The sequence below is a fragment of the Budorcas taxicolor genome, chromosome 7, assembly GCF_023091745.1.
Source record: "Budorcas taxicolor isolate Tak-1 chromosome 7, Takin1.1, whole genome shotgun sequence".
Classification (NCBI taxonomy): Eukaryota; Metazoa; Chordata; class Mammalia; order Artiodactyla; family Bovidae; genus Budorcas; species Budorcas taxicolor.
The window spans coordinates 47,939,534-47,955,501 of record NC_068916.1 but is presented as its reverse complement, the minus strand read 5'-3'; the positions used below and the strand labels follow the sequence as shown (position 1 = coordinate 47,955,501).

The following is a 15,968-nucleotide window of genomic DNA, read 5'->3' as shown; positions in this document are numbered from 1 at the left end:
TCAACACTGAATATTCATTAGAAGGACTGATGTTGAAGCTAAAGCTCTAATACTTTGGCCACCTGGTGCAAAGAGCTGACTCATTAGAAAAGATCCTGATGCTGGGAAAGATTGATGGCAAAAGGAGAAGGGGGCAGCAGATGACATACTTAGATAGCATCAATGACTCAATGGATATGAACGTGCAAACTCAGGGAGATAGTGAAGGACAGGGAAGCCTGGTGAATTGCCATCCATGGGATCGCAAAGAGTTGGACTTCGTGACTGAACAACACCAACAACCACAGCCTCCTACCATTAATCTTTTTATCAGAATTTTCCTGAATATTCTTGTTTTTATGTTTATTGTTATATGTCCTGTAAGTTTGAACTCTTTGAATTTTATAATCAGTTTATTCCATTAAAAATCTTACTGGTATTTCTTTAGAATCAGACAAAATTAGAGTTGAGGGCTATATAATATTGACTCCTTTTATCCTAGAATACTGTTTGTCTGTTAACCAGTGGAGCTCTAAGTTTTGTTCTCACAGATATACTTCCCTTGGGTTTATTATTGTTGCCAGTGTAAATAAAATCCATTTTTCTCATTTTATTTATGATACTTATTCTGGTTGGCTTCCTTGAATTTTTTAGGCTTGCAGTCATATTATCTGAAAAGAGTGGTAATTTTTTCTCTTTTCAATTTTTATACCTCATTTATTTCTCTTTTCTAATCACATCAGCTGGTCGTTCCAAATCGATGTTAATAACAGCCATGATTTTTACTTCAATAGGAATGCTTGTAGTGGTCCATCATTAACTGTAATGATAGCTTTGGGCTTGAGTTCATAGAGAATCATGTGGTTTTAGCCCCAGAATCCAGGTGGGGGCTGAGTGAGAAGCAACGTCTCAGGTCTAATGATCACCTGGGGGTGTAATATCAGGCCCCAAGAATGAGGTGACTGCTCTAACCAGAGGTATGTAAGTGCCCTGAGAATCAGAATGTTGTGGTCTCTGTGGGAAGACTGTAAGCAAATAGCAGAACCTCCCAAGGCCATAGCATCTGCAATGGCAGGTCATGGTAAAATTTAAGATTAGTGAGATCCCCCTTCTTTTTGCTTGGAGTGGAAGTCAAAAGGGTACCACGCACTTCCATATGCCCTCCTTAGCCATGTGGCTCCCACTCTATCAGCCCTGCATTTGAGTTTGCTTGTAATGGCATTTGTTTTTTAAATGAAGAAACTTGGAGGCTGAGCACAATAAAGAGACTGGTCCAAAATATTAGTACTTAGCTAGGAGGTGGCAGAACCTCCTAGCTAAGTAAGTTAAGGTCTTCCTCTTCTGTACTCACTGCTTCTCTACAGCTCTTCTGTACCTTCAGAGCTGTCCTTAGAGACCTGTGTTTGACTTTCCTGGGGTAGTGAGTCATGAGGCCAGAAGTAGCCATTGTAATCGTATTTCTATCCTGCAGCAAGACATGGGGTAGATTAAGTTTTTGTCCCAGTCTGTGGATTCAGTACATGTACCCACTAATAACCTTTCATCCTGGCTCTCAGCTCGTATAACCTTGGCTGACAGGAGACTTTTTCTTATATGCTCAGTCACTCAGTCGTGTCCAGTTCTTTGCAACCCCGTGGACTGTAGCCAGCCAGGCTCCTCTGTCCATGGAATATTCTAGGTGAGAATACTGGAGTGGGTTGCCATTTCCTACTCCAGAGGATCTTCTTGACCCAGGGAATGAACCTGAGTGGTCTCTTGTGTGTCCTGTATTGGCACACATATTCTTTACCACCATACCACCTGAGGTGGTAAATATGAGGAAGTAAATAATGAAATCACCCTACTAGACAGTTGATATCTGCTTAAACTGGTGGTGAGAAAAAAGATCCATATACATGCAAATAGCCCCAAATACTATTTTAAGTACCTAGTGGTATACGATGTTTTTTTTTTAAATTAGTAACACTAATGGCCTGAATTTGTTTTGCTGCATAGTAACAGCAGATGGAGTAATTCCACTCCCAGGTGTGTCATTGTCTACATTTCATGTCAAGAGTGAAGCCAATCATTAGACATTATATCCCTTACCATCTGGAAACTGACTTTCATAAATTATTTTTTAGGTCTCCCTTGCCAGAATGAAATGAACAGGATCCAGAAGTTGAGCAAGGGGAAAAGCCTGTTGGGTGAGTACCATTTCTTGCTACTCATTGAAACAACTAATTAAACCATCCGTGTCTCATGTAATATCTAGCACAGCAACGGTTATTCAATTAGGGACCAGTGCTTTGTGAAAGAAATGCCTCATTTTACCCAAGACAAGGTTCTTCTAGGAAGCTGGTAATATGCCACAGGCCACAGGGTATACTCTTGAGGATCAGAGAGCTGGCTGAGAAATGCTACATGCTCCATCAGTTGAAAGAGCGATCAAAGGTAAGCCTAGGACCAGTGGGCAGGTCACCAGAGCTGAAATTGAGCACTGTCTTTACTGCTAACTCCTCCCTGATCTTGGATTTTTTTTTTTTCTTTCAAGTATGTCCATTAAATGTAGCTCTCAAGTGTTCCAAGTTAAAATGATAAAATCTATAAATTATAGAATTTCCTATATTCCCCAGATCAAGTTGTCCATTCAAGGAGGAAGATGAACTGATTCCCTTCTAAATTTACCAGACAGGGTCTGAGGACTTGAGTGCACTTCGACACATTTCTGTTTCATCTGCGTAATCCCTGGACCCTGTCTCTACATTTCTCCTCTTACCTTTTATCCAAACATTGAGGTGGAAGCTAGTGGGATGTGTGTGTGTGTATTTCCCTGGCATGCACATCTGTGGCTGGCTGTTGAAGGTTCCCTTTTGTCCCATACCCTCCTTTCTGCAGCACTCAAGTGTAGTTGTGGTACTCAGACCAGTACTGCTGAAATAATCACAGACACCTCATTTGTTTGCCCAAAAAGAGCCTGCGTTGCTTTCCTTGCTTTTTAAAAAGAGAACTGACAGCCACAACACAATAATTCAGGATTATTCTCGTTAAGCATTCAGGAGCAGGTGCATCTCCTAAACAGCCTGCCATTTCAAGAAGTTATCTCTTTATTTTCTTGAAGGAAATGGGCAAGGTTGTTGCAGATTGTCAAATGGAGATGGTCTGAGAACTTGGGCCATTTCTCTTCATCTGATTTTTGGGTCACCTCAAAGTGGATCTTATTTCTTCCTTCTACTTTTAAAAATTACTTACTTCACTGGCTTGCCTCAGACTTTCCATTTCTGATAACACCCTTTTCAACTACCAAGAACTCGAGAGTTTTGTGATCTGGACATGAGTGTTGGTTCTTCCCTGATATTGAAAGACATAAAAACATCTTTCTGGATCTCTCTTCCATGGGGCTTTCCTCCAGGGCAAGGACTTGTGTTTAATAATCTGATGCTTCCACATGGGAGGTTATTTTGGGTTTTAGTGATGTGCTTAAGAGAACTAATAATGCTGTTTTTAAAAATTAATTTATTTTGGATATATGGATATCTTCTTACTGCTTCATTAATAATGATATATTTGTAAAGTAATGTGGTCTGAGATAATATGTCTCATCTTTTATTTTCTCCAGTTCATAGGAATAAAAGGCTTACCTCTTTCCTACTGTGAATCCCACCTAGTTTTGAAACACACTTTATCACACCTCTCCACATAAGGGATATTATTCTAGCTGACTCATAAAAATACCATTTATCTGCCTACAAATTATTTTTTTGCATGGGGAAATCTAATATAATAAATGTGTATTCAGGGGCATTCACATTCTGAGCAAAAACAAGCAATAACAAATTATAATCAGGTATAATTACTGCCTACTTAGGAAAAATGATAATTTTATTACATTATAGATATAGAACAGCACCTGCTTCTAACCATCCTGGGGGCTTAACTTGGTATGCATTTTTCTTTGCTCTATTAAGTGCTCTTGTTTTCCAACTGCAGCTCAAGGATAAGGATCAGCATTTCCTCAGCTTTCTATTTGTTGGCAAAATCTTCCCTGCTTTTTGTTTATTGAAAGCATCTTCTTTTTTCCCCTTCCTCCTTTTCCCTGCAGACCAGGAGTTCTGTGCACTGACTGAACATCTAAGTTAGAATATGAGCACTACTTCTTTGTGGCACCAGCAGAATTACTTTTCACTGGGGGAAATGTCCTTTCTGTGATCTCATTTGATCTTTGGGAGCCTAGTCATCTTGGAATAGTGATCAATGTTTGTTTGAGTAGTTGCTAGAATTGAGTAGTTTGTTTGAGTAGTAGCTGGATCTGAGGTTACTGCCTGCCTTACTACCCTTCTTTCCAGGTCTAGTCTGAGAAATAAAAGGTAAATTTAAAAACAGTCATTCTAAAAAAAAAAATCACAAAATTAGGCAGTAGAAATCTAGAGTGGTAAGCAGAGACCTCCATCCTCAGATGACTGACATATAATGTTACTACTTAGATAACACAGAGGAGAATTATCTCATTGTAGATGAGCATACAATCATCAAACACATCCTAAGAATGAAAAAAAAACCTGTCATAACTAAATATTACCTACAATTGAGTGAGAATCAGATTGGTATCACTGATTTAAGAGGAGAAAATCACTTTGAACTGGAAATATTAAATTTAGCACAGTGATCATCCAAGTGTGATGACAAATTCTCAAACCACAGATTCAGTAAGCTTACTAACCCAAGACTTACTAAAATATCACTAAAGGTTTTAATATGCAGAAGACAAATAATCCCAGAAGGAATCACTTCTTTTCCACATTTTATCTCATAAGGCATGCTGCTATATCTAAATAAATGAGACCAATCAAAATATTTTGATAACAAGGTAGAATCATCATTTCAGACTGTTGGGGTCAGTGAAAAAATATGTTAAGCTTTTTATTTATTCAGAAATAAAACACAGATTAACTTTAGAGCTTATTAGGTAAAATATACTTCTGTGTATTTTAAGGTAACAATAAAAATATTGGGAAAAGAATATATAGTTTTTAAATATATGAAAACCATGGAAAAAAGAAAATTTGATCATTTCTACAAAAAGAGGGAAAGAGGGAAGATAGGGAACACAAAGTACAGTGGTAGATATAAAAACAAGCATATCTATAATCACAATAAATGTGAACGGGCCAAACTCATTTATTGTGAGACAGATACTATTAAAAGCTGCCTACTTTGTTTTCAGTTCTTAAGAGAATTATGTAATATTATCTTGCTGAAATGTTTCTTTTACTATACTATTACTATATCTCAACAGGTATACCTATAATTTAAAAACAAAATGTAACATTATAACAATTGTAACTATATATGCAACCAACATAGGAGCACTGCAATATATAAGGAAAATATTAATAGCCATAAAAGGAGAAATTGATAGTGACACAGTAAAAGTAAGGGACTTTAACAGATGATCCAGACACAAAATCAATAAGGAAACACAGACCTTGGATGATACATTAGACCAGATGGACTTTATTTATAGAACATTCCATCTAAAAGCAGCAGAATACACATTCTTTTCAAATGCACATGGAGCATTCTCCAGGAGTAATCACATGTTGGGCCACAAAGCAAGCCTTGGTAAATTTAAGAAAACTGAAATCATATCAAGCACCTTTTCTGACCACAATGCTGTGAGATGATTAGAAATCAACTACAAGAAAAACACTGTAAAAAATGCAAATATATGGCAGCTAAACAATATGCTACTAAACAACAAATGGATAACTAACTGAAGAAATCAAAGAAATAAAAAATCTAGAGACAAATCACAACGAAAACATCACCATCCAAAACCTATAAGACACACCAAAAAAAAAAAAAAAAAAACAGTTTTAAGAGGAAAGTTTATAGTAATTCAATCTTACCTCAGAAAACAAGAAAAACCCCAAATAAACAATCTAACCTTATTCCTGAAGCAACTAGAGAAAGAAATACAAACAAAACTCAAAAAGTTAGTAGATGGAAAGAAATCATAAAGATCAGAGCTGAAATAAATGAAATAGAGAAAACAGTAGAAAAGATCAATGAAACTAAAAGCTGATTCTTTGAAAAGATAAACAAAATTGATAAACTTTTAGCCAGCCTCATCATGAAAAAAAGGGAGAGGACTCAAATCAATGAATTTAGAACTATAAAAGGAGAAGTTACAATGGACACCACAGAAATACAAAAGATCATAATAGACAGCTACAAGCAACTATGTGCCAATAAAATGGACAATCAAGAAGAAATGGGTGAATTCTCAGAAAGATGCAACCTTCCAAGACTGAACCAGGAAGAAATAGAAAATATGAACAGACTAATCATAAGCACTGAAATTGAAACTGTGATTTAAAAACTCCTGACAAACGAAAGTCCAGGATCAAATGGCTTCACAGGCGAATTCTCTCAGATATTTTGAAAAGAGCTGACACCTATCTTCTGAAACGCTTCCAAAAAAATGCAAAGGAAGGAACACTCCCAAACTCTATCCATGAGGCCACCATCACCCTAATACAAAAACCAGACAAGATCAGACAAAGAAAGAAAATTGTAGGGTTGACATAGACACACTACTACATTTAAAATAGTGAACAAAGATCTGCTGTTAGCACAGGGAACACTATTCAATATTCTGTAATAAACAGGAAAATAACTTCAAAAAGAGTAAGTGAAAGTGAAGTCACTCAAGTCATGTCTGACTCTTCATGACCCTCTGGACTGTAGCCTGCCAGACTCCCCATCCATGGGGTTTTCCAGGCAAGACTACTGGAGTGGGTTGCCATTTCCTTCTCCACGGGAATCTTCTTGACCTGGGGATCGAACCCATTTCTCCTGCATTGCAGGCAGACTCTTTATTGTCTGAGCCACCAGGGAATCCAGATATATGTATAACTGAATCACCTTACTTACTATACACCTGAAACTAACACAATATTGTTAATCCACTGTAGTCCAATATAAAATTTTTTTAAAAGGAAACAAACACACAAAAATAACAGAACTGCAGGAACTGTCATACCTAACCTATTTAGAGACTTGAATATACCTCTTCTTGAAAAATTATAGTTCAAGGAGACAAAAGAAGAAATAATATAATTCATTAGCATTTTAATATGTATTCTTGTACATGAGCACAGAATAGAGAGTCTTTTCAAATACACATTTGTCATGGATATATAGAAAACTATAAAACACTAATGAAAGAAATCAAAGATGACACAAATAGTTGGGGAAATATACCATGTTCATGGCTCAGAAGAATCAATATAGTGAAAATGAGTATACTACCCAAAGCAATCTATAGATTCAATGCAATCCTTATCAAGCTACAAATGGTATTTTTCAGAGAACTAGAACAAATAATTTCACAATTTGTATGGAAATACAAAGACCTCGAATAGCCAAAGCAATCTTGAGAAAGAAGAACGGAACTGGAGGAATCAACCTATCTGGCTTCAGACTATACTATAAAGCAACAGTCATCAAGACAGTATGGTACTGGCACAAAGATAGAAACATAGATCAATGGAACCAAATAGAAAGCCCAGAGATAAATCCATGCACCTATGGACACCTTATCTTTGACAAAGGAGGCAGGAATATACAATGGAGAAGACAATCTCTTTAACAAGTGATGCTGGGACAACTGGTCAACCACTTTAAAAGAATGAAACTAGAACACTTTCTAACACCATACACAAAAATAAGCTCAAAATGGATTAAAGATCTAAATGGAAGACCAGAGACTATAAAACTCCTAGAGGAGAACATAGGCAAAATACTTTCTGACATAAATCACAGCAGGATCCTCTATGCCCCAACCTCCTAGAATATTGAAAATAAAAGCAAAAATAAACAAAAGAGACCTAATTAAAATTAAAAGCTTTTGCACAACAAAGGAAACTATAAGCAAGGTGAAAAGATAATATTCAGAATGGGAGAAAATAATAGCAAATGAAGCAACTGACAAAGAATTAATCTCAAAAATATACAAGCAACTTCTGCAGCTCAATTCCAGAAAAATAAGTGACCCAACCAAAAAATGGGCCAAAGAACTAAACAGACATTTCTCCAAAGAAGACATACAGATGGCTAACAAACACATGAAATGATGCTCAACATCACTCATTATCAGAAAAATGCAAATCAAAACCACAATGAGGTACCATTTCATGACAGTTAGAATGGCTCCTATCAAAAAGTCTACAAACAATAAATGCTGGAGAGGGTGTGGAGAAAAGGGAACCCTCTTACACTGTTGGCGGGAATGCAAACTAGTACAGCCATTATGGAGAACAGTGTGGAGATTCCTTAAAAAACTAGAAATAGAATTGCCATATGACCCAGCAATCCCACTGCTGGGCAAACACACTGAGGAAACCAGAATTGAAAGAGACACGTGTACCCCAATGTCCATCGCAGCACTGTTTACACATGTCTTCCAGGACATGGAAGCAACCTAGATGTCCATCAGCAGATGAATGGATAAGAAAGCTATGGTACATATACACAATGGAATATTACTCAGCTGTTAAGAATGCATTTGAATCAGTTCTAATGTGATGGATGAAACTGGAGCCTATTATACAGAGTGAAGTAAGTCAGAAAGAAAAACACCAATACAGTATATTAATGCATATATATGGAATTTAGGAAGATGATAACGATGACCCTATATGTGAGACATCCAAGAGACACAGATGTAAAGAACAGACTTTTGGACTCTGTGGGAGAAGGTGAGGGTGGGATGATTTGAGAGAATGGCATTGAAACATGTATATTATCATATGTGAAATAGATCGTCAGTCCAGGTTTGATGCATGAGACAGGGTGCTCAGGGCTGGTGTACTGGGATGACCCTGAGGGATGGGATGGGGAGGGAGGTGGGAAAGAGGGTCAGGATGGGGAACACATGTACATCCATGGCTAATTCATGTGAATGTATGGCAAAAACCACCACAATATTTTAAAGTAACTAGCCTCCAATTAAAAAGAAAAAGCAGAAATAGAGTCACAGAAAAAAAAAAAAAAGCTGAAACTAAATATCTCAAAAAAGTACCATAGATCATATTCATTCTCTACAAGTGGAAGTAAAAAAAGATTATCCAATCTTACATGTCTAGATTTTTTTAGTAGTCAAAACTGAATAAAGTAAAAATACAAAACATTTAGACATGAGTGAAAATAAAAGCACTGTGTGCCAAAAAGAGAGAGAGAGAGAGAAGCAACTAAAATGAAACTTAGAGGAACAGTCATGGCTTCAGATGCATTTCTGGAGAAAAAGAAACCTAAAATTTCAAATAAGCTGTAAGCACAATACAGTTAAGACTAAAGCAAAAACAAATCAAATAGACAAACCTTTGACAACATGAAAGTCTCAAATGTTCTCATGAATTTAAAAATGGGATATAACCTCTGATATGCACACGTGCATGCTCAATTGTGTCCAACTCTTTGCAGTCCTATGGATTGTAGCCTGCCGGGCTCCTCTGTCCATGGTATTCTCCAGGCAGGAATACTGGAGTAGGTTGCCATTTCCTCTTCCAGGGGATCTTCCTGACCCTGGGATTGAACTTGCATCTCTTGCAATTCCTGCATTGGCAGGCATATTCTTTTACCACTGAGCTACCTGGGAAGCCTTGTAACCACAGATATAGATGCATACTATAAGTTTGTGGTTCTGAAACTTCACTGTGCATCAGAAACACTTGGAGAGTTTATTAGTTTTCTGGGCCCTACGGTCAAAGTTCTTAACTCAGTAGGTTTGGGGTAAGCTCAAAAATTTTCTAAGCTATTTCCCACTGGTGCTGCAGCTGCTTCTGGGCCCACACTTTGAAAACCATTGCTATAAACTGACTCATAACAATTATGAATTACCATATTTGGCTCATGAAGAAAAGACTCAACTAAACTAAGAAAAAAATTAATTTAAATCAAAATACTACTGTCACCTCCTAAAATAGGCACTAGGCTCAACATATTTCTACAGCTGAATACTTTATGGAGATCATTCTCATTTTATACAAAACATCTGGAGTATAGAAAAAGAAAAGTACCTGAATCAATTTACAAAAGAGTTGCTTTGATATAGAAATTGAACAAAATTATATACCTCTGTCACTGAGTAACACAGATATAAAAGGATCAGCAAATTAAATCCAATATATCATGACCGAGTAGTATTTATTCCAGGAAAACAGGTTTTTTTTTTTTTTAATTGTGCCACTCATTAGAAATATATAAAGGATTAAAAAATCCTATGATTCTCTCAAGTATTAAAAAAAAAACTTTAATCAGGAAGAAACAGAAAATCTGAACAGACTAGTAAGTAGATTGAATCAGTAATGAAAAGTCTCTCAGGAAAGAATGGACCAAGAGCAGACAGCTTCACTGGTGAATTTTACCAGATATTTAAAGAAAAATACCAATCATTCTCAAACTCCTCCCAAAAATTTCAGAGGGGAGGAACACTCCCAAACTCATTTTATGAAGCCAGAGTTACCGTGTTACTAAAGCCAGAAAAAACTCTACAAGGAAACTACAGGCCAATATCCCAGATGAATATAGATGCACAAAAACAAATTTCTCAATAAAATACTAGTGAACCAAAGTAAGCATCACATTAAAAGGATTATTCACCATGATCAAGTAGGATTTATCCCTGGGATGTAATGATGGTTCTACACATACAAATCAGCCAAGTGATGCATCACATTAATAGAATGAAAGAAAAATATTATATGATCATCTCAATAGATGCAGTAAATCCATTTGACAAAACTGAACATTTGTTCATGATAAAAACCTCAATAAATTATGTATTAAAGCAATGTACCCCAATTTAATAAAGACCACATATGACAACCACAGCTAGCATCCTATTCAATGGTGAAAGGTTTAAAGCTTTTCCTCTAACATCAAGAAAAAAGACAAAGGTATCACCACTCCTATTCAGTGTAATACTGGAAGTCCTAGACAGAGCAATCAGGCAAGAAATAAGTCATCCAAGGTGGAAAGGGATATGTAAAATTTTCTTTGTTTGCAGATGATGCAATTTGCAATAGTCAACAGGGACAGGAAAAGGTGCTCAGCATCACTAATTGTCAGAGAAATGCAAACCAAAACCACAGTAAGATATCAGATTCTGCCTGTGAGAAGGGCGATCTTGAGAAAGGAACAACAGGAATAACAAATGCTGGCAAGGATGTGGGAAAAGGAGTACTGTTGTGCACTGTTGCTGGGATTATAAATTGGTGCAGCCACAATGGAATGAAACAGTATGGAGGTTCCCCCCCACCAAATTAAAAAAAAAAAAACTACTATATGATCCAGCAGAGAAGGCAATGGCACCCCACTCCAGTACTCTTGCCTGGAAAATCCCATGGACGGAGGAGCCTGGTGGGCTGCAGTCCATGGGGTCGCTACGAGTCAGACACAACTGAGCAATTTCACTTTCACTTTTCACTTTCATGCATTGGAGAAGGAAATGGCAACCCACTCCAGTGTTCTTGCCTGGAGAAACCCAGGGATGGGGGAGCCTGGTAGGCTGCCATCTCTGGGGTCGCACAGAGTCGGACACGACTGAAGTGACTTAGCAGCAGCAGCATCATATGATCCAGAAATTCACTTCTGGGGATATATCCAAAGGAAATGAATATACTAAAGAGAAATCTGCATACTCATGTTCACATTGGCCAAGATATGAAAACAACCTAAGTGTTCTTTGATGGATGAATGGATAAAGAAGTGTATGCATGGGTGTGTGTGTGTGTGAGTATATGTGTATAACAGTATATCATTCATCCATAAAAAAGAAAGGAAATCTTGCCAATTGCGACAACATAGATGGATGCTGAGGGCATTATCCTAAGTGAAATAAGTCAGAGAAAGAAAATACCATATGGTCTGCTGCTGCTGCCACTGCTACTAAGTCGCTTCAGTCGTGTCCAACTCTGTGCATATGGTCACTTGTATGTCTAATCTTAAACTCATGAAGAAATATTAATAGATGAAACTCGTGGTAAACACAGGCAGGGTATCGACAATGGGAGAATTGAATGAAGGTGGTCAAAAGGTACAATCTTCCAGTTAAGAGATAAATAAATATTGAAGATATACAACACAATATAGTATATACTATACTATAGTTAACACTGTAGTATAGTAGATATGAAAGTGTTAAGAGAGTAAATCCTGAGAGTTCTCACAAGGAAAAAAACTTTTTTTCTATATGAGATGTTGGATGTAACCAAAAATTATTATGGTTATCATTTCACAGTATATAAGTCAAACTATGATGCTGTACACCTTAATCTTCTACAGTGTTATATGTCAATCATGTGTGTGTGTGCTCAGTTGCTCAGTCGTGTCCAAATCCATGCAGCCCCATGGACTGTAGCCTGCCAGGCTCCTCTGTCCATGGAATTTCCCAGGCAAGAATACTGGAGTGGATTGCCATTTCCTCCTCCAGGGGATCTTCCTGATTCAGGGGTCAAACCCATGTCTCTTGTGTCTTCTGTATTGGCAGGCGGATTCTTTACTATTAGCACCACCTGGGAAGATCATGCCAATTATATGTCGATTACATTTCAATAAAATTTGGGAAAATTCTGAAATAAAGGTAAGAGTAGGACCACAGGGAAAAGTAGAACTCATGATCAAAAAAGGAATCCTGTCTAACCTTGAGTAAGTCCTAGGTCCCTGAAACCTAGACTAGATTATAATGAAGCATGCCATTCTGTCTTGCTGGCTCAATAGCAAATACTGTCCGATGTGTGAGCCCTCTTGTCTGTCTTCAGTTGTCACTCAGTCGTGTCCAACTCTTTGAGACCCCATGGACTACAGCACGCCAGGCTTCCCTGTCCATCACCAACTCCTGGAGCTTGCTCAAACTCATGTCCATCGAGTTGGTGATGCCATCCAACCATCTCATCCTCTGTCATCCCCTTCTCTTCCTGCCTTCAATCTTTCCCATCATCAGGGTCTTTTCCAATGAGTCAAGTGGCCAAAATACTGCAGTTTCAGCTTCAGCATCAGTCCTTCTAGTGAATATTCAGGACTGATTTCCTTTAGGCTCGACTGGTTGGATCTCCTTGCAGTCCAAGGGACTCCCAAGAGTCTTCTCCAACACCACAGTTCAAAAGCATCAATTCTTTGGTGCTCAGCTTTCTTTATAGTTCAACTGACATCCATACATGACTACTGGAAAAACCATAGCTTTGACTAGATGGACCTTTGTCGGCAAAGTAATGTCTCTGCTTTTTAATATGCTGTCTAGGTTGGTCATAGCTTTTCTTTCAAGGAGCAAGCATCTTTTAATTTCATGGCTGCAGTCACCATCTGCAGTGGTTTTGGAGCCCAAGAAAATAAAATCTCTCACTGTTTCCATTGTTTCCGTTTCTATTTGCCATGAAGTGATGGGACCTGATGCCATGATCTTTGTTTTTTGAATGTTGAGTTTTAAGCCAGCTTTTTCACTGTCCTCTTTCACTTTCATCAAGAGGCTCTTTAGTTCCTCTCCTCTTTCTGCCAGAAGGGTGGTGTCATCTGCGTTTCTGAGGTTCTTGATGTTTCTCCCAACAATCTTGATTCCAACTTGTGCTTCATCCAGCCTGGCATTTCTCATGATGTACTCTGCATATAAGTTAAATAAGCAGGGTGACAATATACAGCCTTGACATACTCCTTTCCTGATTTGGAACCAGTCTGCTGTTCCATGTCCAGTTCTAACTGTTGCCTCTTGACCTGCATACAGATTTCTCAAGAGCCAGGTGTGATAGTCTGGTATTCCCATCTTTTGAATTTTCCATGGTTTGTTGTGATCTACATAGTTAAAGGGTTTGGCATAATCAATAAAGAAGAAGTAGATGTTTTTCTACAGAAGTTGTCTGTCTTAGAAGGCATTAACTCTATCTGTGCACTTCTCTGATTCAAGCTCAGTTCATAAAGAATCTGCCTGTAATGCAGGAGACCCGGGTATGATTCCTGGGTCAGGAAGATACACTGGAGAAGGGATAGGCTACCTACTCCAGTATTCTTGGGCTTCCCTTGTGGCTCAGCTGGTAAAGAATCTGCCTGCAATGTGGGAGACCTGGGTTTGATCCCTGGGTTGGGAAGATCCCCTGGAGAAGGGAAAGGCTATCCACCATGGGGTCACAAAGAGTCAGACGTAACTGAGCAATTTTGACTTTCTGATTCAAGCTGTACCTTTTGTTCCCCTAGGAGCATTCATCCCTCGGTGTAATGAGGAGGGCTATTACAAAGCCACACAGTGCCATGGCAGCACGGGGCAGTGCTGGTGTGTGGATAAATATGGCAATGAGCTAGCTGGCTCCAGGAAACAGGGTGCTGTGAACTGTGGTGAGTAAGGCCTTCTCTACCTGCCCCTCAGTGACCTCTAGAGACTCGTAGGTACTCACTGTATGAGGATCTGGGCAGAAGAATCTCAAGAAGTCACTGTGGTCTACAGTGAGCAAGTTGACAAAGGAGATACAGTAAACCTGGAATCACATGAGATGATGCATAGCTAGTTTTTTGAGTGGCAGGAGCTCACCATGACCATTGAACTGGATAGCAGTTTTTGACAGTCAGGGACTGGCTGCAGGCCAAGAGTGACTCTCAAGATAAACCTCCCTAGAATTCTGGAGCTTTTAACAGACTAAAGCTTGTGGTCCCTACCAGGTAGATGGGGATGCTCCCATGATCAGAAGGTAAACTACATGGTTTTGCCCTACAGCTAAGGAGGTCGTGTGGCATAGCAGAAACTTACCTTCCATCTCTTCTTCCTCCTTTCAGAGGAGGAGCAGGAGACCTCGGGGGATTTTGGCAGCGGTGGCTCTGTGGTTCTGCTGGATGACCTGGAGGATGAGCAGGAGCTGGGACCCAAGGACAGACTGGGGAAGCCGCGGGTGCATGCCCGGGCAGTGACGGAGGATGACGAGGATGAGGACGACGACAAAGAGGATGAGGTCGGGTACATATGGTAGTTCCCACACGGAGGAGGACACGAGGTCTGCACAGAATTGCAAGTCACTTCCCGTTCCTGCATTTGTCTCTAAAACTCCACAGCACACAGCCTCTTCTTCATCATCGCCCTCTCCACCCAAGCTAGGGTTTTGGAAGACAACTCCTTGTTCCCGGATCATGCTGATTTTGCATACGGCGTGTGGGAAGAAGGGTGTTGTGCTTTGTTTTTTAGACAGGGGAATGGCTGGCCGAATGAGAGCCTCCTCCCCTTCTGTGAGTTTTTTACAACAAGCATGTGATGTATGTGGGATTCTGACAGTGCAGGGAGCCCCCACCCTCTAAATGTCAAAGACCCTTTCCAGTCACCCACATGGGTGGTTATTACAGCATGGTTCCCGGCCTTACCGTGTCTAAGTGCTTTTCTTGTGTCCTGTAGATGTTGTGGAAAACACACCACACTGTACCTTTCCCCCCCTGCCCAACCTACCCCCCGCCACCCCTGCTGTCTATTATTACAAATCAGTTTTTCACTTCACTTGATCTGGCTTCCTACAAATAACAGCCTTAATTCAGTCAAGAGTCCCTTTGGGGAATTGATTTTCTTTATTAAAAAAGGTATCTGAATACTTCTGTCTGTACGTGCATAAATAGGTAAGTATATACAGAAGACACTGTACACACCACTCTGAAAAAAAAAAGGGGGGGAGTTGGGTATCTATTAAAAAAATCTTTGAAAAACAATTACACATTTGTCAGCTTGTCTAGACCTGGATCGTCATTTCTGGAATAGCAAATCTGTATCAAAGTCCTTTTTTTTGCACTACCAGTTGGCACTTGTAGCCTACAGGCTGAGGAGGCTGCTTCCATCTGCGGCAGCAGAGCTACTGGAAGCCTCTTTGATTTGGATAAGCCTCTGTCTGCCTAAATCGCTTTCCTCACAGAAGCCATGAGACTCCCACGTGGGCAGCTTCACAAGCCATTGCTCTCATTTCAGCTCCAACCCCGCTTCAGGCTGTGGC

At 39.1% G+C, this 15,968-nt stretch overlaps 1 protein-coding gene across 1 annotated transcript in view; it reads left to right on the top strand.

The window, feature by feature from the left end:
- SPOCK1 (SPARC (osteonectin), cwcv and kazal like domains proteoglycan 1) overlaps positions 1-15,574 on the top strand; it is a 588,816-nt gene extending 573,242 nt beyond the window's left edge. Inside the window, exons 9-11 of the mRNA XM_052643320.1 lie at positions 2,103-2,165; positions 14,206-14,343; positions 14,779-15,574. Coding sequence (XP_052499280.1) covers positions 2,103-2,165; positions 14,206-14,343; positions 14,779-14,969 — 392 coding nt within the window. The 3' untranslated portion in view covers positions 14,970-15,574. The remainder of the gene's footprint in view (positions 1-2,102; positions 2,166-14,205; positions 14,344-14,778) is intronic.
- Positions 15,575-15,968: the final 394 nt, after the last annotated feature.